Source organism: Apus apus, chromosome 2 (genome assembly GCF_020740795.1).
Source record: "Apus apus isolate bApuApu2 chromosome 2, bApuApu2.pri.cur, whole genome shotgun sequence".
Lineage (NCBI taxonomy): Eukaryota > Metazoa > Chordata > Aves > Apodiformes > Apodidae > Apus > Apus apus.
Genome location: NC_067283.1, coordinates 144739433 through 144765970, shown reverse-complemented (window position 1 = coordinate 144765970; position 26538 = coordinate 144739433). Strand labels below are relative to the sequence as shown.

At 43.1% G+C, this 26538-nt stretch overlaps 2 protein-coding genes across 11 annotated transcripts in view; both read left to right on the top strand.

Annotated features, from left to right (window-relative positions):
- ATAD2 (ATPase family AAA domain containing 2) overlaps positions 1–16081 on the top strand; it is a 35837-nt gene extending 19756 nt beyond the window's left edge. Inside the window, exons 17-28 of the mRNA XM_051610803.1 lie at positions 1124–1232; positions 2894–3077; positions 4611–4796; positions 6073–6208; positions 6356–6552; positions 8845–9004; positions 9358–9480; positions 9576–9725; positions 11385–11750; positions 12405–12529; positions 13230–13358; positions 14604–16081. Of these exons, the coding sequence (XP_051466763.1) occupies positions 1124–1232; positions 2894–3077; positions 4611–4796; positions 6073–6208; positions 6356–6552; positions 8845–9004; positions 9358–9480; positions 9576–9725; positions 11385–11750; positions 12405–12529; positions 13230–13358; positions 14604–14645 (1907 nt within the window). The 3' untranslated portion in view covers positions 14646–16081. The remainder of the gene's footprint in view (positions 1–1123; positions 1233–2893; positions 3078–4610; positions 4797–6072; positions 6209–6355; positions 6553–8844; positions 9005–9357; positions 9481–9575; positions 9726–11384; positions 11751–12404; positions 12530–13229; positions 13359–14603) is intronic.
- A 695-nt stretch (positions 16082–16776) lies between these two features.
- Positions 16777–26538, top strand: part of ZHX1 (zinc fingers and homeoboxes 1) — a 29346-nt gene continuing 19584 nt past the window's right edge. For all 10 annotated transcript variants that reach the window (XR_007888580.1, XR_007888579.1, XR_007888577.1 and 7 more), the window contains exons 1-2: positions 16777–17053; positions 17862–17975. The gene's annotated coding sequence lies outside the window, so the exon portion shown is untranslated. The remainder of the gene's footprint in view (positions 17054–17861; positions 17976–26538) is intronic.

Genomic DNA, 26538 nt, shown 5'->3' with positions numbered 1-26538 from the left:
AGTTCTTTATTCTGGACTCTCAACAGAGGAGCTGGATGGGAGCTGTGAATGTCTTGCAATACACAGTAGAGAACTGAGAACTATGTGTCCTCTACTAGAGCACCCTCTTTCTGACATTAGCTAACATCATATTTATCATTTGTGGTGATGGATCTGAGGTTTAATGGATGAGGCACCTCCTTCCAAATAAAGATTTCAAGGGCATTTTTACATGAATGCTTCTAATTCCAGTCTGAAGAATGTCAGGAGCACAATAAGAGGTTTAAGCTGAAGACTGTTTAGCTATCATGATTTTTAACCATAGTCTTTTAACTGAAATGTTTGTGCATCCTCCTGTACAGTTGCATGTGAGATCAGAATGTTTTAGTAGGGGCTTGGCTTGCATAGCCCATGTGAGCTCCCACTCCTGACTGCACCAGCCCTGATCAGGTTGATTCTGTCAGTTGGTGAGAGCAAATAAACTGATAAACTCGCTCCACTCCTGATTAATGGAGACCCATGAATAGTTAGTTGTGGTGCTAAACCCTGGAGAATATCCTGCTGGTATTACTTCTAGTAGAACTGGAAGATGATTTGCATTGGTAAGAGGTAGAAACCTCCCAACACAACAAAAGCAGAGCACCTAGGAGGTTGGTAATTGCATCCCTTCTCTGTTGTCCACCTTCCAGTATGTCCTCATTCAGAGATCTTTGAGGAACCTTGCTTAGAAGATGTGTTGGTCTGTATGTTTTGACTCACTAGTCCTAGACAAATGGAAGTCTGTGACCATCACATTCACTGAATTCACATTCACTTGCAGTGGGGGAACCTGCTCCAGAAAAAAAGTGGCTTTGTTTTGTTTTTCAGGTGTTTAGGAATTAGTTTTTCCTAGTCATCTTTATTCTAAGGAAAAAAACCTCTTAAGTTTTCACCAAAAGAGACAGACCTTGTTCAAATGGAACTTAGGACAGCTTTGTAGAGACATGCAATCACTTGAGGTCTGTGGTAGGATAGCATTCAGTGTGTGACCTCAAATGAAGAAATACAAGATGAGGGGTTCCAGTGCTTATTTAGAAGCTCTTATTAATGCAAAAGTGAGATGTGGACCATTTGGGAAAGGTAACAAACCTCTTCTGTCTTCCAGACAGTCTAAATCATATTTTAAGTAATTACACGATTTACAGTGATGATGAATCACCATCAATCTTTGACAAGCCTGGCGGACACAAAGGAAAATTCCTCAACTTTAGCAGGTAAATGTTTGTGCCCTTTATGTTCAAGTTTTTAAGATGACTGGGTCTGTAAACAGCTTTAGTGTGAGGGGTGGTAGATGAAGGAGTAAAATGTGTGTGTGGGGGTGATCAATATTTGCGAGAAGTATGCAAGAAGATCCAGCTGGGTACTCATGTTCTAATGAAGTGCTCTGCCATAACCCGTGAAACTGGAACAGCCTAACCCTCTTTTCCAAAGTCAGAGTGGTCCACAGACTATTAGAATATGTGGATGTAATCCATGATATTCCTTGAAAGACTCAAGACCAAATAAATGTACTGTCTGTCCTTTGAAGGAGAGAACCTTTATGGGTTTCTGTAGCCATCTTTGCCTTCCGAGATTGTTTAGCCAGGAGTGAGTTGTGTAGCAGAAGCAAAACTGAGGCACAGATTGTTAAAATACTGTGAGAAAAACTTAAACCACGTCCGCATTTTGTACCTTTAACCTAATTACGTTTAATCATGTGACATTTTAAGCACGAAAACAAAGTAACAGCCACACAGCTGCTCATTGCCTGTGTTCACAGTCTGGTGGTTGCGGCCGCTCCTTCCACCTCAGGAAGAAGGATTCCTTACAGTCCTTCCCTGCTTCCCCATGGGGTCCCTCCCATGGGAGAGAGTCCTCCACAAACTTCTCCTTCCTGAGTCCTTCCCACAAGGTTTGGAGCTGCTCCAGCCTGGGCTTCCCGCAGAGTCACAGGCTGCTTCGGGAACAGCCAACTCCCCTGGTGCTGGGGTCTTCCAAAGCTGCGCAATCAGAATCCACTGGCAACAAATCTGAGTTCTCTGACAGCATAATCCAAGTCCACTGGCCAAGTTCACCCCTCCTGGCACTTTTAGGGAATGTTCCACCACGTTCCTCCATGAGTGCGGGGGGACAGCTGCCATCTCGCCATGGGTTGTAGGGAAACTTCTGCTTGGGCACCTTCTTCCCCTTCTTCCTCACCAACTGCCTGGGGTCTTCACCCCAGCACTGCCTTTCACCCCTCCAGCTCAGCTCTTCTTTGTTCTTGGGGTCTTTAAATCATTAATTTCATATGTTAATTGCTGAGTTGTCTCTCTGATGGCTCCTTGTTCTTACCAGAGCCACCCCTGGGGCCCTTCCCCTGCTACCAAAAATCCCACCAAACCAACCAGCACAAGTGCCTGTTGTAATTTTTCCAGAAATCTTGCTCTGCTCCTTCCTTCCCACTGTCTCCACTAACTGGCCAAATTTCAGCTAAACTTGACTCATTCATGGAGAGATCTTACAGTTGCTTAAACTCAAGACCTACAGAAAATCGGTGTGTATGGGCAGTGGAGAGATCCAGATTGGTGTGTGCTGAGAGAGAGTTACTTTCCCCCGGATCAGGTTGCTGACCAGTTGTCATGTGTGTTTAGCTGGACAGTCCCTCTGTAATTTAAGAGCTGTTACTTAACCCAGCCAAACAAATAGCAGATATGTTGGGGACTGGCAGGATTTCTTAGAGGAGGGGTGGTACAAGTTTGTAAGAAAACGGGCTTTGAGTCTTATTGATCACAGATCAGCATCTTATTTGCTGTCATGGGGAGAGTATTTACCAAAAACAAACAAAAAACCCCAACAAAACTTTTAACATCTGTGTGCCTTTTTCATATTTTTTTTTTTCTTGGTATTGTTCTAGAAATGCTTATTACCAGCCAACATCTTGCAGGCCACGATTCCTACTAGTTGGAGAGCCAGGATATGGGCAGGCTTCTCATTTGGCACCTGCAGTCATACACACCCTGGAAAAGTTTCCGGTTTATACACTAGACCTACCTGTTTTGTTTACAAGCATCTCATCACCAGAAGAAACATGTGCACAGGTATCTTTTTTTTTCTCTTTACCATCACAGAATTCATGAACTGTATATAAATCAGTAAGCAAAATTCATTGCTAATGGAGGTGGCCCAGTTTGAATGTGCTGTTATGTCAACTTGTGTATGAAAATCCACTTTTCTTCTAGATGGCATGATACTGAATAAAGATGTTATACATGGGCATATTTTCCATCCCAAATTAAACAGTGAGGATGTTGCCAGCAGCTTGGGAAGGTGGGAGGTGCTGCTAATAAACTCTTCTTTATGACAGGAAATCCTGCCAGTCTCAGTGGGATCCAGACACTTGTTTTCATTGCTTAAGAGTCTGTGCCCCCAGCAGATGACTCTGCATCAGCCTGGCTGCGTGTCGTGCACTTTTTGTATCTTTCTTTTTCATTCTATTTCTAAGGCAATCAAAGTTTTTGGAAACGTATTTCTTTTTTACATACGCATAAACAGCTTCAACTGCTGCCACGTATGTAGTAAAAGTATTCCAATTCTTGGAATGCTTACATTTGTACACTGGAGTGTTTTTCTCAACTAGGAAAATTAAGTACAAGCAGGTTCAATGCTGTTTTCCTTTTTACCTTTAGGTGGGAAATGAATTTTGTGGTTTGGCATCGCTGTTGTGAAATACTTTGACCTTTAGTAGCAACATTTGAGAGCTGTACAAGTAAGGACAGATACATGGCATAAGTGGATCCTCACTTGTCACATCAGAGGAACAATGCCTTTTTTGTTGTGTGATGGTTAATCTGCAGTCATTCAACTACCATGCTTAGTCACTGCCTGGAAATAGGACGTGCACTTCCCATCTTGTGACAGGAATTCCCTGAATATTTCTAATGCAAAAGGAGGGTGCATGTCCTCTTCTTCAATAAGGTTCCATCTGTAGGCAATGGCTTGCTGTCTTCCAAAGCACGTAGTCTGGTCTGATGGATCCTTTGGTAAGGAGAGGCTGTGAGTGACGTGGCTGTTCAGGCAGGTGGAAGACTGGTCACCTCTTCTGAAATGCACTTCAAATGATAAATGGTAACCAGGCTTCCTCTACGCTGTCAGCCAAAATTATAAATGGTAACCAAGATTCTTCTACAATCTCAGCCCTCATCTTTTCCTCATTGTTCAGACTGTGCCCCAGAGCGACATGGATATGTGCCACCTCTGAAGGGAGAATGGTGTAGTCACAGTCGTGTAGGGATTTACCCAGACTAACACATCTTGCTGAAGGGTTAGGCTTTTTTTTTCAGGCCCACCACCGCACTGGCTGAGTTGTGAGGCTCTTCACTTGTCTTACACCTAAGTAGTTTTGAAATCAGACAGAGATTCAGGCCTGTTTCTGTCTACTAAGCAATGTTTGTAATTGAGTCAAAGTGAACATTTTACCTGTATTAAGTAGTTGTTCTTTTGTTGGTTTCTTTGAATGTTTTGGCTTGAAGTGCTCCTCTGTCAGAAGATAAGTTTGACTGATACATACATAGTTACTGATGAGCCTTATTCTCCATGCCTTAGTTTTCTTATCCAAGCTGTCATTTTTCCAGATGATAAGAGAAGCTCAAAGAACAGCACCAAGTATAATTTATGTCCCACATATTCATTCATGGTGGGAGGCTGCTGGAGCTACACTGAAAACTACTTTTACAGCACTACTGCAGAACATTCCAACATTTGCTCCAGTTTTGCTGCTTGCAACATCTGATGTGTGTTACACAGCTCTCCCAAAAGAGGTATTTCTGTTGATACTTTTCTTCTGCTTTTTATTCAGTTTCTTCTGAATTCATAAATCCTTTTCAGTGTTGGCAGTAGTGTGCACTGCTCAGCAAATTTCATTCTCTTATTACTCAGGCATCCTAACGAGGTCTCTTAAAATTTGCTAAGACAAAACAATGCTGAAAGCATTTGTTTAAAGTGTCTTCTGAGTAAAGAGACTGATTTTATCTCCCTTCTCACATGCTTACGCTTGTTGGACAGATGTATAAATTGCCTTTGACAATAGTTCCAGTGACTTCAAGATGGTCAGTTATGTACTTAGTCTAGAAATGCAACTGGGAAAAAGGTCTTTATACAGAAGACATTTTAACTGAAAAGTGGAAGATATTTTTACTGGAAAAGGACAATGGTCACACTGTGAAGGATGGGATGTCATTTCAAATTTAAATTCCTTCGTGAAAATTTCAGTTGCTTTCCTCCTGTCAGTGAAAACTTTACAAGTGAGAAAGCAGAGTTCCAACTTCTGTTTAAGTAACTTGGAAATCAATGTTTAGTTGTATTCATGCAGTAATTAACCAAATGCAGTAAGTGTACATGCTTAACTTTCTAGACATTTGAGAGCGGGCATTAAAGGAAGATGTTCCAAATGTGAACGTGCTGCTGTGATTATTTTGTCTCAGTTACTGGGGAGTGTGTGTGTGAAAGGGGTGTTACCTAGATGTGTTTATCATCAAGTGCTTTGAAAGGACTGAACTTTCTACAGAAGTTTTTATACTGCTAATAAATTCCTTCTAAAGCAAGTATTGAAATTACTTCCATAGCTTTTGGTAGCAGAGATTGGAAAATGGTGTAAAACTCAGAAGTATGCAAATTCAGGTGCATAATTCACATTAAAAAAAACAACCAACAAACACAAAACACTTGACCAAAAAGCCTGCACTTTTCTCCTGATGGTGCTTGTTCCCTCCACAGCTGCCATAAGGTTTCCAACTGAAGGGACAGCAAGGCACGTAAATACAAAATAAGCAACCTCAGAGGTGGTGAATGTCACAACTGTATCAGTGTATTGTCTGGTCCCTTCACTGAGCTCTAACTCTATAGGTGTTCCTTAAAGAAGATATTTTAATTTGCTGTGCTAATATATGAAAATCTAGCCTTCTAAGGCCAAGAAGATAACTTGTCACAGTTTGTCTTATCCAGATGATGATTCAGGTTAATTTAGAAACATTTTGGGAATAGAATATGAATTTGTGTGGCCTTGTATCTGAAATACCTTTTTTCCTCATGCTCTAGATAAAAACATTGTTCAACACTGATTATGAAGAAGTTTTTGAAATCCAGTTGCCTAATAAGGATGAAAGAAGAACATTTTTTGAGGACATAATCATAAATCAAGCTGCTAAACCTCCTCCATCCAAAAACAACACAGGTGAGGATATTCTCCATATAAGAGTTCTCTTAACTGGAAGTTCAAAGCTATGCAATGTTTTCTTTGGTGGTCATTTTCCATCAACAATTTGTCATATGCTTGTATCTGAGCACCATGTGTTGACTAAAAGTTTCTGATTACTGTCAGCTTGGCAGCCACTGGAAGTTCTGCCTGTAGCACCACCGCCCAAGCCTCGGCAGCTGACAGAGGCAGAAGAAAGACAGCTGGAGGAGCAGGAGGAGGACACGTTGCGTGAACTCAGGATTTTCTTAAGGGATGTGACCCACAGACTTGCCATTGACAGACGTTTCAGAGTATTTACAAAGCCTGTTGACCCAGAGGAGGTAAATCAGCATTGAACTGTCTTACCATTTTATCTGTGGGTATCCATAATTTCTCTCTGTATGTATTTCTCAGTGTATGCTCTTTTATAGGAAGATTTCTCTTTGGTTTTAGGACCATACTATTCTGATTTTTCAAGAAGCAGGAAGTGAATTTTGCTTTTGCAGTTGCTCTCAAATACCTGTTATTTGAGTATTTGATGAGGGCCCAGAATTCCTTTAAAACATCTTTAGAACTTTTTAATATTTCAGTTGGAAGGGACCTCCAACGATTGTGTAGCCCAACTGCCAGTTAGACCAAATGCCAACTCAGTTTTCTCATTAAATCCTTTGATACTTGTCGCCAGCCAATGCCAGGGGGGATATCAGCTCGTGACATTCTGGTGTCAGAAGTGGGATGAGGTTTAGGGAAAATGTAAAAATGGCACATGGCTATCAGGGAAGTAATGTGTCCTTTAGGGAGGTAATGCAAAAAGTACTGTGCTCTTAAGGTGTTCTCTGTGAGAGAGGATTGTGGATCAAAGGAGGAGAGGGAGAGAGGAGTTGAGCCTGGCAGGACAGTTACAGAGTGAAAGTAAGAGAGTGAGTGTGTGTGTGTTTACCCTTCCATAGAGTGTGGTTCCTGGGATGCAGCTTCTTTTCCATGGGATGCAGCTTCTTTTCCAGCAGGCAGGGCTCAGCAGCAGGTCTGTAGGGGCGGCTTCCCGGTGCCAGGGGCAACCCCCCAGCAGCAGCAGCAGGCGGGCAGACAAGGCAGGCTCCAGTCCTGGGGCAGAGCAGCAGGCAGACTGGGCAGGCAGCTACGGCAGGGTCCTGAAATCCGTGGTTTTGGGGGAGCAGCCCCTCGTGGCTCGGCAGCAGCAGCAACCGTTTGGTTTCCTCGGCAACTGGCAGCAAAATGGGGGGGCAAGAGGCAGGGCTCCAGCCCCCACGGCTGCGGGAAGGACCCGGTGCTCCAGGGGTCAGAACCCAGCACGCTCAGCGTTCAGGCTCAGGCTGGATCCCCGGGCAGGCGGGCAGGCTGGTTAGCAGGCCCGGCAGAGCCCCAGCGCCAGGCTCCGCAGCAGGGGGGTGTCCCACGCAGGAACGTCCGAGCAGCCTTGGTCCCACCTGCTGAATTCCCCGCCTTTTTATACCCCTGTGACCCACCTGTCCAGCCAGTGTCACTGTCCAGAGCCAATGGGCATCCCTAAGTCCCAAGTTAAAGTGGTAACTAGCAGGGCAATGCATAACTTGTTGCCCATCCCTCCTGCCTTGTGTCACACCTGTTGTTTTGCTTTCGTTTGTCCTTGAGCAGCAGGCCTGGTTTTGGTTTAACATGTTAGCTGCATATAATCAGCAAAAGGCCTTTGCTGACTTGAGAGGCATTTTGCTTAGACTTACGTGGGGAAGAAGCACCGTTTCCCACAATACTTAAGCAAGTTACAGCACTTGAAGGCACAGAGATCTCTTTCTTTATAATTATAAACAGATCTATATGACTGTTTTTAAAAAGTCTAAAGCTCTCTTAACTGTCTGTGAGGAGTGGAAACAGCAGTTTAAAAATAAATGTTGAGATACTATTCTCTGTTTCATCTGGGGCTCCTCAGTCTACAAACAATCCTAAGGGCTGTGTGGTTTCTTCTTCCTCCCATATACTCTTTTTATGTCTCTCCCATTTCATGTATTGAAGAAGTCCAAGCCTGGGGCATGTACTTCAAAGTCAGCTGTAGTTTTAACACAGCTTTGCATTTCAGCAAAGTCCTGTTCCCGTCCCCTAAGCATCCACTGAGTTGTCTTTCCCTTGCCTTCTAGTTTCTTAGATGTGAATAATCTAAAACAGAGATGTCCTCCTCTAAACTAGTCATTAGACTCCTTCAATGGTCTGAGTAAAGATATCTGCACCTCTGGGTCCAGTTCTGTCCTTCTAAAGTAGATGTCTAGGACCAATATTTCAGAGGTGCAATTCCTGCAGCCTTTTTCATGCTGCCAACAACAAAGAGAATCTTACTGAGAAAGATTTCTTGGCTGTGATTATCTAAAGTGAAGTGAAACAAAGCCCACTGTGGGTGTCTGTTCCCTTCTTTACCCCACACATGCTTCTGATGTCCCTGCCTTGTTTCCCCTCTTCTGGTCTGCATCTTCAAAGCCATTTGAAACAACCTTTCTATTTTCAAGAAACTGGTTAATTTCTGCAACTTCAGATATGTTACAAATATTAAGAGGGTCTAAGAAGACCTTGATTTTACTTTATTAAAATAGCTAATTTTTGTAGATGCTGTGTTGGCTCTCTGAGCACGTCTGTTTCATTTGTAGGTACCCGATTATGACACAGTTATTAAACAGCCCATGGACCTCTCAACAGTCCTCTCCAAGATAGACTTGCACCAGTACCTAACAGCAGGAGATTTCCTAAAGGACATCGATCTTATCTGTAGCAATGCTTTAGAGTACAACCCAGATAAAGATCCTGGAGGTAAGGAGAGGTTTTTATCTCTAATTTGAAAAAATTTAAACTGTATAAACCGATAAATGTTGTCTGTGGACCGCAGACTTGGGATTAGATAATTTACACGTTCACAGAGAGCTTTTCTTGCCGGGTAAATGTTGTAGCATTAAACTACTTGGGCATGAAATTGTGACAGAAGTGTTGATGAGTAACTAGTGCTTTTGCTTTAATAATTAACTTTTATGTTTTTACACTGAAAATATGCACTGAGATAACCTTTCAGAACCAACCTATGAAAAGAGCAAAATCTCTCTAAGTAATCAAAATCAAGGATTTCGTTGGGTAGTAGAAAACACACCGTTCTGACTGTAAAATTTCAGATCGTCTCATTAGGCACAGAGCTTGTAATCTGAGAGATACTGCATATGCCATCGTCAGGGAAGAAATGGATGAAGATTTTGAACAACTCTGTGAAGAAATTAAGGAATCTCGTAGGAAAAGAGGTACGTTTTTTGACACGAAGGATTTTAAGACTTGTCTAAGTATTTGTAAGTAACAATACGAGACAATTCTTTTCTCTCTGTTTTTTTATTGCAAGGTTGTACCTCTTCAAAGTATGCTCCATCTTACTACCATGTGATGCCAAAGCAGAACCCTGTTCCTGTCAGTAAGAAGACAGACCCAAAGTGTGATGAAATCACGAAGATGGCAGCAGCGCCGGTGGATTCCAGCACTCCCCGCTGCCACGGCAAGTTGCATTTTATTTAGACTTTCTTGGAGAAGGTGCTAAAGTCACGGATACCTTCTTGGTGATGCCTGGTTTCTTCATCCCGGAGACATTACATTTTTTAATGTGCTTCAAAATGTGAGATAGAGCTGGAGGTCATTCATTCAATATGGTTGCAAAGTTCAAGCACAGTGGTTGGTTTACATTGTAAGACACTGGCCTTGGTGGTCCAAGTGATATTTAATGGTTCCTAAATTCAGAATCACAGAATTGTCACTGTTGGAAAAGACTTCTGAGATCACCACATGCAACTGTCAACCACACCCCGCCAAAAAAAGAAGAGGAAAAATCAAGCCTACTAGAGCATGTCCTGAAGTGCCTCATCTACATGCTTTTTAAATACCTCCAGGGATGGTGACTCCACCACCTCCCTGGCAGCCCATTCCAGCACCTGACTACTCTGTCAGTAAAGAAATTCTTCCTAGTATCTAGTCTAAACTTCCCCTGCCTTAACTTCAGGCTATTTCCTCTGGTCTTACCATTATTCACTTGAGAGAAGGGGCCAACACCCACCTTCCTACAACCTCCTTTCAAGTAGTTGTAGAGAGCAGTGGGGTCTCCCTTCAGCCTCCTCTTCTCCAGACTAAAGAATCCAAATTTCCTCAGTCTGTCCTCATAGGACTTGTTCTCCAGCCCCTTCACCAGCTTGGTTGCCCTTCTGAACTCACTCTAGCACCTCAATGTCTTTCTTGTAGTGAGGCACCCAGTTGCTATCTTGCAAAGTCCAAAACGTTGTGCATAGCAGTTTCTAAATACTCAACTAGTTTTTAGTTACATGAAACAGTATTTTTCCCTACCCTGCCTTCCAGTGCTAAAATCTATGCCACCTCTTACTGTGATTTCCAATTGATGCGGGAAAGGGGAAAAAATAGGGAGCAATAATAGATACGTAAAGGAAAGATGAGTATTTCCTCAGTTTTCCTGTGAAACGGGCATGAAAGAACACAGGAACTTGAGTCTCTTTCAGCTAAAATGCATGACATAGTGTGAAGTTTCCTGGTCTCACTGGTATGACTGGGATTTTTGCCACTGAGTTCACCCATTGTGCTTTGTGCAATATTCTGTGGATACAAAGAATGGTGGGGTTTCCTGAAGGCAAAAATGCAAAGTTTGTTTGACACAAGGTTAACTGAATCAGAAAGCATATTAGGTGTAAGTCTTGGTGGGCAATTTTTTTTCTCCAGCAAATATTTTCCTACAATTGTCTCTTTAGCTTTGCCCAACATGTGCTTAGCTTTTGAAGTTTACAGCTTTAGAAAAGATTTGAAGAAAGGCTCATCTCCAAATGCTTTTCTGTTGTTCATCTCTATTAGTTCATGTAATAAGACAGGAAATAACTTCACCTAATAACCTTGCTTTGCAGTAATGCTTCCTATCTAAAGTAAATTTTCTGATCATAACATTGTGAAGCTGATGGGTTTGAGAGTGAAATTCTGTACCTGGCTTTCTAAAATCTGCTAAGAAATTTACCTCGTTAACTTGCAACTCTTTCTCTAGACGTGTAGGGAGCCAGACAGTGGTACTTGAGCTCCTTTGATCACCTTTCTTGAATATGCTGGATTTTGAAGGAAGGACAGTTTGGTAATGTTTTGGATTCCTTTTTCTGATCTCTCTTTCTAGATATGTCAAAAAGAAGACGTAAAAAGAAGGAAAGGTCTTCAAGTATCACAAGGAAAAGGATGAAGTTTCAGTTCAATAAAGAGAATAAAGTTCCAGAAGACCAAAATGAAGAAGAAAGTGATGAAGAGTCTACAGAAAAACATGTTTCTAACACGGATCGCACGGAAGTTGAGTCCACACAGGATTCTTCTGTGGAGGAAAATGAAAACGTACTTCAAGAACGGCAGAAAAATGGGAATAGAAATAAATCTGGGACAGAAAATGAGAGAGTTCTCCTTCTGGCTAAATCTGCTTTTGAAAAGAAGAGTGTTGTTGTTCTTGAACAAATGCCAGAAGCAGAAAATTCTAAAGGCAGAGATTCAAATGGTAAGTGAAAGGTCGAACAGGTCATGTAGCTCCTTCTTCTTCCTGAGGAGGATTACACTATTTATTAGGTTTAAGCCTTCTATAATCTCATTCCATTATTTCTGGTTTATGTCTTTAAAATCAGCATGCAGTGTTTCTTGCAGAACGATGCTGCCCCCCTAGCTCTGCTTGCCCAACTCCAGTTTTCCTGCAGCTGCTGGTTTTTTTATTCTAACTGAGAAACAATCATTGCCTTTCTGTTATTGTCTGAGTATCTTCCCCATAATGAGCAGTGGAAGTTCAAAAGCTGTACTTGAAGGAGTGTGGATGCAGAGCCACATCTGGAATAGGAGACTTAGGTCCTACTGTTTGCAGTGTAAGATGTTTCCTCACCTAAGTTACTTTGGAGTTACACTTTACAGTGTTGTAATGGCAATGGGACTCTTACTTGTTTCCTGGGTTTTGCCTGCCATCTTCTCTCATGCTTTGTGTGTCTGAGTTTTCTCTGAGCAGTGACTTTTGCCAGAATGGAAGTATCAGGATTTCTCAGTGAAAAGATGGTAACAGTTCTGTCTCTGCCATTGCAGAGAGAAGCTGTATTCCAGGGACAGGATAATTCACTTATACTGTATTCCAGATGAACAGAAACCCTGACTTAAATTTGTGTTGTTCCAGATTTGTGGGTACACAGAATGACTCGTGCAAAACATTCTCAGATAGAAGAGCATCGGGTGGGATGTGTTGAGAAGGCAACAGAAACTGTCACACAGTCAGTGGTCGTGGATCACTGTGAGCTCAAAGTAAGTCCGAGTTTGGTTTTGTTCATACTGAAGTAGGACATTTTCTTGCTACATCTGCAGTTGCAAATTAAGTTAATCAATGCCAATTAAAACAACTTATGGGAAGGACATGTAGCTTGTGAAAGAACTCAACTGGTAAAGGACTACAACTGTTGTGTTTCCACACCTGGTGCAGACTGCTGTTCTGGCTTTTGGTGAACTAAATGGTTCAGCTAATGAGTAAAGGGAAGCACCTAAAGATGCTTCCATTGCCAGCTGGCACAGCTGTATCTAGATCTGTAGCCTGGTTTCCAAAGATCCATTTTATGGTGCCCTGTATGTCAGCCACAGTTTCTCTAGTGAAATGCAATGGTGCCTTTGCTGTGGCAGCTACTCTGCCACAACATGGATTGTGACATTCCCTGCTGTTTTCGAAGCAGCGGATTCACAATTACGATTGTTGATGGGACAGACTGATTAGGAATAAAATACTGTCTGAAACTTAAGCCTTTCTTTTCTCTGAAGTATGAAAAATTAAATAATTTTCTCCACTGAATTTTGGTGAGATACTTCATCTGTTCTCTGACATGTCACTCAGATTTTATTTAACAGATCAGAAAGCAGGTTGTCACTTACTGTTTAGTTTCTGAGAACAGAAGAAGCTTATGCAAAGGATCTTGTGCTGCTCTAAACTTGTAGTTTCCTTTTTGTTTTTCTTCAGCAACTGTTGCACTCTGTCACCCTGATTACAAAGAACTTTAATGTATTTCACCTGGAAAAACTACATGCTGTTCTCAGTCAGTGCATTTACCAGCATCGGGAAGAGTACGACAAAACCGAATTAGTGAAGGTAAATTTGTCTCCCAGCACTTTGTCACTGTCATGCATGTTTGTGTCACACATGGATGTGTGTTCTCTGGGCATCACAATTACTTAGCCTTATTCTTTACTGCTTGGTTGCCTGTGTTCCAAGACTCTTTCCTTTCAGTCTGGAAGACATTTCACCATCTTTCAAAACCATTGTTGTATTTGGCATAATTGTTGGTTTCAGTGGGAAAAGGCTTGAACTTGAAGAATGGGTCCACCTGAACAGCCCTCTCAAAGCAGTTAACCTAGCTCTGTGAATAGTCCTGCAGAACCTGTTTAGGGGTGAGGGACTAAGAAAAGAGAGGGCTTTGCTCAGTCTGTCGCTTCCTCTTTCTCCCATTCCAAGCAGTCAGACGTGGTAAGACTTCAGGTAGTTGCCAATCCATTTTTGAAAACAAATTAAGTATGACACATAACGTGACTCTGAGACTTGAGTCTCACCATAATCTCTCTTGTAACTAGCCTGGCTCGAGCATCTTTTATTTGGCGTAAGGGGAGATTTCTGCCTGTGCTGGTTTAGTAATAATGAGCCAAATTCCCTGATCTCTTCCTGTAAGACAGGATTTCTGAGTTGTCAGAACTCAGCAAAAATCTTGCACAGGCACCCATGTGCTCACTCAGGCATTCCCAGTATGGAGTCCATTTAGATAGGTTGCCCACAGAGGTGGTGGAGGCCCCATCCTTGGAAACATTCAAGGTCAGGCTTGAGGAGGCTCTGAGCAACCTACTCAAAAAGGTCTCTGTGTACGGCAGGGGGGGCTGGACTAGATGACCTTTAAAGGCCCCTTCCAACCTCACACGTTCTGTGATTCTATGATTTCTTTGGTTTTTACTTCTACCTTTAGCTTTAACAAAAAAATATCTATCTCCACAGTGACTGTGCAGGTTGGTCAGGAGCAAGCTCTAATGTATGATGACACAGACTTGAATGACTAATGATTCAGAGTACAGAAAATAATATCTCCAGCATTTAGTTGTGGCTTTTCAGGAACTGTCTCCTCCTGACTGCTGAAGCTACTGTTCATACAGATCCAGTCTCTATTTTTGATGCATTAGGATGTGTTTAAAGCTAGTGGGTCTAGAGGGACATGGTGATGGTGGCAGCACATGTAGTTGCTAAATATTACTAACACTTGCATGTACATACAGATTTTTTTATTCTTTTTGTGAAGACATGAACAGGATTCTTAAGCTTTTATTCATGCTGATTTGCTTTTTTTCTTATTAGGAAATGAAGAAAGAAATTGGAGCCTTCAGTTCTTTTCAGTGATAATTGATTTCACCAGACTTCTACTCTAATGTTTTCTTTTCATTGCATGCTATTATCTGCATCATTCTATTAAAGATTAGTTCCACATATATGTTGATATGTATATAGAACAAATATATCTTAAAAATTTAAGATAGCTCAAATAAAGTCTTTTAACTGCTTTTATTTGATACTTTTGTCCTCTATATTTTTATGTGGCATACTGCCGTGATCACCTTTGGAATGCTGCAGGTCTGAGCATCTCCCAGATCACTTCAGTACATCTCCTTAAAGGAAAACAACTGAAAACTTGAGAAACTTTTATTATTGTTTTCCAGTTTGTGGAAATACATTTTTCTGGAGTAGTCTGTGGTGCTGTATAGTCCCCTGCAGTATTACATAAAGGTTTCAAACCAAATCTCATTTTGCTATATGAAAAGTAAATCCTGTAGAAACCTTTTTATGCTGCTCAGAGGTAATTATTTTTTAATTACATATAGCACCTCAGGCAGCTTTCATAGAATTAACAACCTCAATAGAGTACGTGGGAGAAAACACTCCACGAACATATTTTGCTGTGGCATATTTTTGCCTGTCAGAAAAACCTAACTTGAAACAAAGCAAGATTTTCTACTGTAACTTTCTAGGTTAAAGTTTGGTCTTGCTTGTAATAATGACAATTTTCTGGATACTAGAGAGTAGCATTTTAATAGAAATTATTAGTTGCAGGCCAGGTATCTTGTATTTGAGTAAACAGTTTTCTAGTTACCTGGAGAGAAGTATATGTTTATTACATAAAAATGAATATATTATTGGAGATAAATATATTTAAATATAAAAGCAAAGCAATATCCCATTTGAAGATGGATGCCTCTTCCGACCAGCAGAGCACGTCTCTGTTAATTTGACTGGGGTTTTTTTTCAATAAAATAATTATAAGATAGGCCAAGATAAATTTTATGAGAATAAAAGTTTATATGAGTTGCCATGAAACACGTGGCACGATACATTGCTGTTGTGTCATGTCACCTTGCATTCACAATGCCAAACTGTGCAATCACTTTGTGTGTGTTTGGTTTCTTATCTATGTTTTCATTTTCTTTTTTTGCTTTCTATTGTGTTTGTCCAAACATTTGTGTACTATGCATATTTTTTTTTCTTTGATCTGTATTGTTTGGATGGGTATTAATAAAAATTAGTCACCTTTTGGGGGGGAGGGGTTTGTCTGCTCTGTTTTAATTACGGATTAATTTTTGTCATGAACAATCTAACACTTCCAAACCAGTATGAGTCGTAAGACTTGAAGTAAGAACTGTATGTGAGCAGCTTCCCCCACTGCTGATGTATTGGTTATACAGCAAGCACAGGAGGAAGGAAAGTGAGAGAACACATTTTGATGTCATGTATTACTACAGTGGAAATGTAATAAAGGAATTTGTTATTTTTCCTCAACTTGATCTCTGCCTTGGCTGCTGTCGCTCATTTTCGGTGGGGCTGTAGGGCTGGTTTGCTGACCCGTTCCCCAAGAGAACCGTTTGAAAAACTGCCCTGGAGTAACAGTGTGGAAATGAGGAACCAGGAACATCCCCGGCCCGCTTGGTCCAAGGGAAAAGCTCACGGAAGCACTAAGATCACCTAGTTCCAACTGCCCTGCCATGAGCCGGGAACCCTGGGAGAAAGGGTCTCCTTTCTCCAAGTTTTGTAGCTCAACAACAACAAAAAGGGCGGGTGTGGGTTGTGTTTTTATTTTTTCCCTCTCGGAGCCGTTACTTTCCTGCGCGCCGAGCCCTGCGGCCACGGAGCCCTGAGCGGCCGCTCAGAGCCCAGGGAAACCCGGGGCTGGCGCCGGAGGAAAAGCCTTCCCGGGGCTGGAGCGGGATCTGTCCCGAGCAGCCGCCCGGGTGCGGGGCTGGCGCGGAGCCCCAGTTCCCGGCCGGAGGAGCCGGGGCGCCGCTGAACGGGGAGCTCCCGCTCCCTCACCCTCCTTCCCCCCTGCTCCGGCGGCACGGCTGCCGGAGGAGACGCCGAGGGTCCCCGAGCTGCGGCGACGGGACAGCCCCCGCCCCCCGCGGGGCCGGGCGGCTCCCCGGCTGCTGCCCGCCGCTCGGCGGGCGGGGCGGCGGAGCGGCTCCGCCCCGCTCCCTGCCAGGGAGGCTGAGGCCCCGGCCGCCGCTGCCCGGCCTCCCCCGCGCACCCGCCCCGGGGGCAGCGAGGCGCCGGGAGGATGCGAGTGGGCGCTGCGGCCGGCGGCGGCGAGGCGAGGGCCCGGGCGGCCGGCGGCCTTGGGAGTTCCCGGCTCACCCGCCGCCCCCCCGCCCCAAGAGAAGTGCAGTAGTTTTGTGAGGCGCAAGATGGCGGCGCGGCCGTGAGCGGAGGCGGCCGGCGGGCGGGCGGGCAGGCGGCGGGGCGAGGCGGAGCGGCGCCGGCAGGTAGGGGCTGCGCGGTCCCGCCGCCTTGGGCGCCGACACCCGCCCCGGGGAGGCGTGCCCCCCTAACACCCCCCCCCCCCCGCTGCTGCGCCCCGGGGAGCGGGGCCAGGTGCTCTCCCGGCGGGGACAGGGCAGCGCCCGCCGCCCCGGGGCGAGGGCGGCTCCCGCCCGGCGGGGCTGGCGGCGGGGCTGGCCCCGGGCGCCCCGCTGCCCCGGGGGGTGGGCGCGGTGGGCCGGCCGCGCCCCGCCCGCCTCGCTATTGTCTGGCGGCGGCGGGCGAGCGGCCGGCGCGGTCCCCGTGGCCGGAGGGCATCGCCCCGGGCTGCGGGGGAAGCCAGGGCAGGGGGGAGAGCCGGGGCGTGGCTTGGAGCCGCTCGGGTGCCTGCCCCCCGGCACGGCCCGGCCCGGCCCGCGGGGGGGTTCAACCCCTCGGAGTCCGCGGGCCATCTCTTCTGCCCGTGCCCGCCCGGTGCCAGCGGAGGAGCCGGGAGCCGGTGCGTGGCTTTGCTGGCCGCAGGTCTGGCTGGTCAGTCGGGAAGGAGGGTCCAGAAGTCGCCTCCGGTGCGCCCGGGGCAGGTGTCGAGTTCAACGCCCGGTGCCCCCGGGCTGACGGACGGACTGACGGACGGACTGACAGCATGAAGTTGCGGCTGCAGAGTTGTCTCGCATCCCGTGGCGTTGCAGAGCGGGGGCGAGCGCGGAGAAGCAGTGCGGTGTATGTGCGGGCAAAGTTGGGGAAGATGCGCGGTTCCCTCTCCGGGGGGTGTCTGGGTTCTGGGGCGCGTTCTGATGCTCGGCTCTCCCCTAGATCAGGATGTGCAGCGCTGGAGATCGACCCCGACTTCAATACAGCACGTAATGGAGGCAGTTCTGCATCTCTGAAAGGGCTCCGAGGATCTGCTGCAACAGTGAACGTTACCTGGTAGGTGCTTGTGCTTTGTTTCTGAGCTGCTTGGGGCTCTCTGGTGGGTTGAAGAGTTAACGGAAGGATGGAGAAGTTTACTTTGCAGAAAGTGTCATATCAAAGAGGGAAGGCTGAGATGTCTCTTGGTCTGCAGGCTGCCACTTCTTCTTAAAACAGAGCTGTACAGAGAGCGTATTGGCCGTGCAAAGTGCATATAAACAAGTGGGTTTTGTGCTGAAACTTCTTACGTGAAAACAAACCTTCCATTAAAGGTAGGGATGAGAGAGGAATTTTAAAAGCTGTGCTGTTTGTTTTGACCAGCAGTCTGGTTTTTATTTGTTTCTGCTTAGAAGGGTTTCACGCAAAGAAAGGAAAGCTTGTGAGAACTTCCAGAAACCCTGTTTGAAACATCCTGCGAGGTGCAGACGGTAGGAGTGCCCTGAATCAGGGCCTCTTGGGGCAAGCGTGCATCATTTAGAAAACCCTTTTGTTGCTGCCTTTAAGCGTTGCCAGCCAGGCAGTCTGTTTCACTTGTGGTGTTAAATTAATTCCCCTGAGCCAGTTAGAAGTAGATGCCATTTTTTATAAGGCAAGTTACGTGCTTTTAACTTTAGGCTGGTGCTTCTTTGTGCTAGAGTGGAAAGCCCTCCACTGTCACATTCAGTTAATCCTCTGATTGTTTCCAAACTTGTCTTTGTAGCAGTTTGAGGTAGAGCTTTTCTTTGTGGGGCATACTTTTGTACTCTCTTGATGTTTCTTATTACTCTTCTGGGTTGTCTCCTGTCTTGCAACACCCTTGAGAACCAGTGTGTGTTTTAGCTGGACTCGGTGAGCTGGTGTTGAGCCTTAATTGCAGTAATTTCTGTTTATGTTGGTTCTGATTGGACTAGACAGTATGTATCACAGATGTATCACTGCCTACCAATATATCATTGGATGCTGTTAGAGCTGTGTATTGAACAGTTCTGCCTCCTATAGGTTTCTCAGTACTGAAAAATTTCTATCGAATAATGGACTTTATCGTGTTGTTAGGATTCCTTTTGTTCCGACTGTTTCTTGTGTCTTTTGCTTCACTGAGCAGTCTGTAGCATTTCACTTAAGTTTATTGATATCCCTGAGCTTTCACCCTGGTTTTCATCTGCATTTGCTTCTGTGTAGTCTGATGGAAAGGATTAAATTTCTGTTAATTTTTCCATCTAGTTACAATTAATATTTGTGACATTTTGCTCTGATGTAACTTTTTAGAAGAGTCTTATTTGAAAAATAGTCGTATGTCTTGCAAGGCAGATTCTTTCCTCCAGTTTGAGTTAGGGATTTTCTCTGGCTTTACAAAACTGGAACTTTTAAAGCACCAAGTACATATAAACTGGGTTTTGTTCTGTGTGCACATAATAAATATTAGCAAGGCACAATCACTTGTAGCTAAGCTATGGCTAACCTTTATTTTCGTCATCAGTGTCTCTTTACCTGTCAAGCTGAGGTCAGAATACAGAATTCTATGGTGTGTAAATCAAGTTTTTTGATGTTATATCATTTTTTTAGAAATTCTGACACTTGCAAAATGAACAGAATTATCTTTTCAGTGTCTGTTTATTCTATTAAAGTCCCATTTAGTAATGGTTTTGGGGTCATGGAGTAGGGGAATGTTCTGAGTGCATGGACATGTTTTTATTCTCTCCTGTGTATTGATGGTCCATATTCCCTCTGCTTCCACTTTAGATACAGGGTCATTGATCCATAAATGTCCAAGATGGTTTGCCTTGGAGTTGTCATAGACTTGTAAACAATTATGCCATTTTTAATATAGCACCATTTCCCCATTTTCTTTTGTTTACTTGGTATTTCCTAAATAGGCAACAATACTGATCTTAGTGTTCTAGTCGGGAATCTCCCCACTATGTGTCAGTAGCACCACCTTTGTTGAATATATACCTGTAAGTGTACAATTTTCTGTTGTTAATTAAGTTTCTAATATTGTTGATTTAGGGATTAAAGCAGTTTCCAGCTGTTAAAGGGATGTGATTACTTAGGTTTTCAGCATCATCATCATTATTATCGTTAATTACAAGTTAGTGTCTTTGTTCCTATTCAGCTTCCCTCTCTTTTTTTCTGTCTTTTTTTTTTTTTTTTTTCTGTGTGGCTAGTTCAGGATCTTCCCAAATATTCAAACCACTTTGCTGCATAAACAGTTGTTTCTTTTTCTGTTGAGGTGGAAGCCACTGATACCAACACATTTCCTTATCCTGTACCAGCCAGGTGGCATTTAATAATTCAGTGCTTTGCATCGCTTTTAATGGATGGTTCATTTCCAGTCCTGTTGCCCTTCTGTCAAAATGGAAGGAATTTGAGAAGGTCCACTCAAGTATTTTTTGTTTCATAAAGCAGTGTCTACTGCCAGTGGATCTTTTCTAACCAGCTTGAGAAATCAGCTGAAATTGAGCAGAAGTCTGCTGCTGTTGCTTGTGGGAAGCTGTGTACCACTCTTTAATCCTTTAGACCTTAGAGATGATAGTAAATGTTAAAAGTTCAATAGAATGCAGTGAAAAAGGGTATGATCTGAAGGGGCAAGAACTTGTAATGTAGAATACATTTATTATACAGTTAAAACAATAAAAAGCAGTATCATGCTAAAGAAGCTGGGAAGATTGCTGATGACTAAAAGAGGAACAGATGTGGCTTGATGGGAGAACATTTAGGAAAAATGGTGCACAACTTTGAATATGCTGCTACTTGCAGTCCTTAAACGATGTCAGAAATAGCAAGGATCTTAATGTTGCAAACATCCTTCAGCAGCATGACCTCTGGTTGTGCCTAACAGGTTCTAAGGGCGTTCAGTATATTCTGCTTCCAAATAACAGGTTTCAAATTGTGTTTGGAGCCATTTAAGAAAGCGAGTTTGGTATTGTGGGTTCACCCCCTGCAACTTGGTCTTCCTCAGTGGCCCTTTGCAATCTGCTGCTCACCTTGCTTATCTGTTGGTCTTACTGGGAGTTGAAGGAATTTACCATGCTGCTAGGGAACCCACAATTGGAAGCCATTTCTCAAGCAAGCTGTGAAGGCAGCCGTGCTGTGTGAACAGTGGGCAGACAGAAGTGTGTAATGAGGCGTGCAGAGTGCCGGCCTCGCTGCTCAGCAGAGCCAGCATCATTCTCTGAGCGCCAAATTCGCCCCACCAGACAGAGGGGCAGAAATGAGCTTTTGGACCTTCTAATGGTTATGGTAAAAGTTGCACGTGTTCAGTGCTCTGAATCTTCACCACATATACTGGATGGGAAATGGCTGTTAGCTTACAGTGAGTACTGTGAATTAAGCGATTGTTTCCTGTAGCTTTTGAGGCTTGAAACCTTGTTTATAGGTTGGGAGGATGATTATTTAATGTTGTATTAGCCAAAAAAATTGGTAAGAACTTCATAGAATTAAATGTATGTTTTTCTGGTCCAAGGCAATCTTGATAGAGGTCTCGAAGCTGGGCTTTCCTAAAAATCAGTATGTGTTAGCCTAGACAAAACACGGTACTAAGGTGATTGCCTTCCTCTCTGTGTTGTAGTGAAGAGAGACTACTGTATGTCAAAATGCTGTTGATTTGAAAACTCTTCTACTGGCTCTGTGTGTTGGTGTACAGCTCTGGTCAAGATGAGATCCAGGAACGTTGTACATCCTAAAAAGGGTAAAGGGGATGCAATGGGGAAGGAATCCAGAAGGAACAGTGATTACTACCTGGGCTGTAGCAGACTGATAGATAAACCTTAGTTACAGCTGTGTGCTTCTTCCAGAAGTCTGGATTCCTAGTTAACCTTCCCTGTACTTTCTAAGTAGAAAAATACTGCCTTTTTAATTTGTAGGTCAGCTGCCTTCAGCAGCATCAGCTGGAGCTGAGGGCGCTGTGCAGATCAGAGCTGTGTCAGGAGTAGTTGGGCACTTGGCAGCAGTTGCCAAGAGAGGTAGATGGAGGAGGCATGAAGACTTGGGGGTTTGTGTTTCTCAGCGGGGTGAAACATGGCTGTAGTTTGGTGGAATTTGAATTCGGCAGCATTCAGCACTGGATACTATCCAGCCCTGTTTGCAGTGATGAATGCTTAAGGCTCTCTGTTCTCGAGACCTCCTCAGTGGGGGTCTGGACTGACAAAAGGTTCACCATACCTGGAGCATCACATGAGTTCAATTTTCTTATGCATGGATTGATCTGAGGAATTGGTGCCTGCTGGCATTGTAGGTATCTGTTTAAATATGATGCAAACCCACACAACTTTTCATCTTCTATCTTATGAGTGTTTTGAAAATTTGACTTCTTAATACATTTTACTTACATTTCTTTGAGGAGTTTGTGGGTGAGTAGAAAACTAATTTTTTTTATCTCATGAAAAGAAAAAATTTAAGATGGAAGGAGACTTCTGTGTGTGCGTGATATTATTATAACTTTAGGTGTTACATCTTACAGTCCACATTAATTTTAAATCTGATTCTTGACAAGCAGCTTTTGTTTTGTTTTTAATTCTCTAGTTCTTGGGTTCCTCCAGGGGGAAATTAAGGTCTTGTTAATGTTAGCTTTCTGTTTCTTTAGGGGAAAGTAGGGAAGAGGTGAGAGAAAAGAGTTAGTATTGGTCAGTAAGTTCACTCTTTCCACAGATAGTAAAACAACAGTCACTTGCGCCCATCCGTAGGAATATATTTATCAATCATTGTATATAATTTTCAGAGGGGGAGTTTTACATTACTGACTGCACTAAAATTCAGAATCCTTTGCTTTGGAAGCTTTCAAGACATTGATACTTGTGTGGATGGTGACAGTGCAAGCGCCATCCCCTGCGGTCACACAAGCTGCCTGGCAGCGAGCAGTGCTTCCCTGCAGCCTAGGCCAGATGTGTATGGGCATGAGCTGGGTATGAAGGCAGAACTTGGAAGTATATGAGTGACTATCCTGTTTATGGATATAATCCTCATGAAACTGCTATCTGTAAATTACTGAATAGGAGACCCCTTCCCTACCAGGGAATGTTTAAGCCTGGGTGCTGCAAAGAGCTGCCTCGAGAGAGGGACTGAGTGAGTGTGAGGCTGCTGGAGGGCTGGGAATGAAGATTGTGCTTTGCTCCAGAGCAGCTTCTCTGCACTACTTTGTGTGGAACGATTCAGTCATTTCTACCCAAAGCCATGAAATAAAAAGCTCAGTCAGCCATTTCGTCTTGAGATACCCCGCCCTCCAAAACAGATATTACAAAAAAACAAAACAAAACAAAAACAAAGTAGGGTTTGGCACATGCATATTCCAGTAGTTTCCACGGATTAAGTTGATGCTCGTAACTGGGATGTAGGCAGGCCATGTTTTGCAAAATAAAAGTATCTCTTTTTTTAATTTCAGTAGAGGAAATTACAGTATTTATATAGTCCCTCTGATATTTTCTTTAACCCAATAACTGCATGGGAAGGAAAGAGTCTGTTTAGTTTACCTTTGTCCTAGATCCAGTTTTCATACCTAATGTTTAAATGAACGGGGTTGATCTTTATTCTTAATGATTCATGCTGCCTCAGAGCACAGTGGTTTCTGGTTGTGTGCTGCCTTTCCCACTGGGGGATGCAAACAAAAGAACAATAATTTCAGACTCCTCCTTCAGTTTCCAAGAGAACCTTAGCTGCTCAGGGATAGCTTTGAATTTTAAAAGCATTTTTCTTCCAAATTATGTATTGATTGCACACAAAATAGCAGTGCTGTAATATGCAATTTAAAACAAATGCACGATGGTGCTCATTTGATTTTAATGCGGCCTTTTCCAGCAGAAAAAAAACAAAAAGTGGATTCTATTCCCATAAACCAGCCTTGCAAAATCCTTACAAACATTTATTAGTCTAGACACACAATATTCTCACCCGGCCTCAGCTTGACGATGGCAAAAAACCCCCAAAAAACAAAAAAGGCAGACTAATATTGCACTTGGCTGTCAAAAAAGGGAAAGGAAAAAAACAACAAAACTTGCCCCAGGCTAGTGAACCAGTAACATTTTGCTGGGGCTGCCTAGAACAACAGATGCATCATCTTATTCCCATGGGTTTCGAGGCCTGCCTGCTCTGTTCTGCTAAACTTGGACACTCTCATAAACACGCTCTTTGAGTACCACACCCCAGTTGTATCCTGGGCTATTCTACTTTGATGGATTTAATAATGGCACTAGACATGTTTGTCTTGCCTCTCCTTACCAATCTTGGTATTCTCCTTTCTCCCCCCAGATATCAAATAAGTAATGCATTCATGCAAAATCAATCCGAATATAGGGGAACTGGAATAACAGATAAAAATTAGAATGGTTAAGTAGGTGATTTCATCACAGTTGGGATCTGTATGTAGGAAACCTTGATGTTTTCTTCTCATCTTGATTTGCATTTGTGCTTCTGATAACTTTCATAAATGGCGAGTGATTCTCATTGCCTGATGTGGTGGTGGCTTGCAGAGTTTTGTTTTGTAAAGAGGTAAGTTACATTGGGGAGTGTTTATTTTATCAGCCCTTTATCTCAACATACACTGACTCAAGAGTATTAATTTTTACTCTTTGTCATTTTCTTACAAAATAGTGAATTACGCATATCTTGTTTTTCAGATAATGATAAGTTCTTGTTATTTCCAATTTATGTCAAACAACATTTTGTTGGAAATAAAAATTGAATTAAAAATTCCCCCAAACAACATGTCTGTATTATCAAGCTACTATAAGCATGTAGAATATTTAGGAATACATTTATTCAAGCATGACTTTTTTTTTTTTTTAACTATGGGTTTATGAGACAAAATATGGTACATTTTTATATTTCACAGAGTCACAGAATGGTTAAGGTTGGAAGGGACCTTAAAGATCAATAAGTTCCAAGCCCCCTGCTATGAGCAGGGACACCTCCCACTAGACCGGGCTGCACAAGCCTCATCCAGCCTGGCCTTGAACTAGATTAAACTTATTGTTTCTGTGGTGACATATCCATGTCTGTTAAGTTCTGCCATGGTTATAGTCTTATGCTTAAAGCTGAATAGAACCTCTTACATAGAAAACAAACCATCCTGCTTTTTCAACTTTGAAGGAGGACATTCTGTCATTCAGAAAATAATTAATATCTTAATTCAGTGCAGGTGTCTACAAAGTTAATGTCTGAGGTTAGTCACTGACTGCCACTAATTCAGTGTTTTCACTAGAATTTGTAATTTAATTAACTAAGACAACTTATTTCTAAAAAAATTATATTAACTAAATAATAATACCGATATTTTTTTCTCAGTGCTTTTATCCCATTAGTAAAAACTTCTTTTTTTACTGATAGAAGAATACTTAAGGCAGTCATGGGTTCTTTTAATGAGGATGACTGCTTCAGTGTTTTAAATTAGATAGGTGCTACTCATTTGAGGGAATGTGGTGTGTTCTTGATACATCAATGTAAATTAACAGTGTTCCTGACTAAAGCTGATTTTGACTTTCCTACTTGAAATAGTAGGAGGTTTACATATAATCCTGATTCTTCTCTTCCTTCCCCCCCAAATCTGATGCTATCCTGTTTCGTTCTGTGCAGTTTTTTAAGCTTTTCTGGTGCTTCTTAAATGTGTTTTTATCAACACAGACAGTATTTTTAAATACAATAAAATTAATAAATAAAAATTAGAACTAATCCAAGTTTTTATGGTGTTTAAATGTAATGCGAAAAAAAAAATAAAACAGCCCCACAGCTATTAATTTTAAGCACTGTGTTTTAGTTACCTACATACTTTCCACTTCAATCCCATTGTGCTCATTTTCCACCTTTATACTAGTACAAGAGAGACAAAAAGTGAAACTGGGCGGTCTTTTTTTTTGGTAGTGCTCTCTCTCCCTTTCCTGTCAGGACTGAACTCGGGAGGTTTGTGTTTCTCCTGCAAGAGTTGCTCCAGTAGAACAGGGCAGAAGGCGCTTACCTCAGCCAGTGGCTCCCGAACTGGGGACTGTCCTCTCCAGAAGGCTGTGAGCAGTTAGGAGAGAGGTCGTGTCTGGTGGAAAGTAAGTTCTGGAAGTGAGGGTCGCAGTCAGAGTTTGTGGCATCAGCCTGGAATAACAGGGGAGAAGGGAACCAGTCTGCTGAAAGTCTTGATTCTTGCTGGGTTACTTTGCTGCTCCATCAAAGGCTTTTATTGAGATGAGCCAGGTAGTGTGAGACAGCATCAGACCATTGCTGGGCTCCTACTCCAGCTTGTGAAGTAGAACATGTTAAACATGGAAACTGCAGACCTCCTGCTCTGTGTGCCACGGGCTGAGATACTTGTTCTGCTCTGCTGATTCTGTAAGACTCTTCCTTACTCTGTGATAACTTGAGCACAAAGTCACCTCTCTGACTGCTGCAGGTGACCGTACTTTGCGATTCAGCTTTTTATTCTCCTTGTTACATTTGGAAGGCTCTGTAGTCCCTTCTTTCACCTTTTTTATCACTGAGCTGTTTGGCAGTAAACAATGTTTTCCCCTCTATGAATGCACGACGGTGGAGTTGGGAGGAGAGGGAGGATCAGTCTTTGTCATGCACAGGAGAAGACATTATCTCCCACAGAAATCAGCAGGAGCATCTAAGTAGTACAGTACAGTAC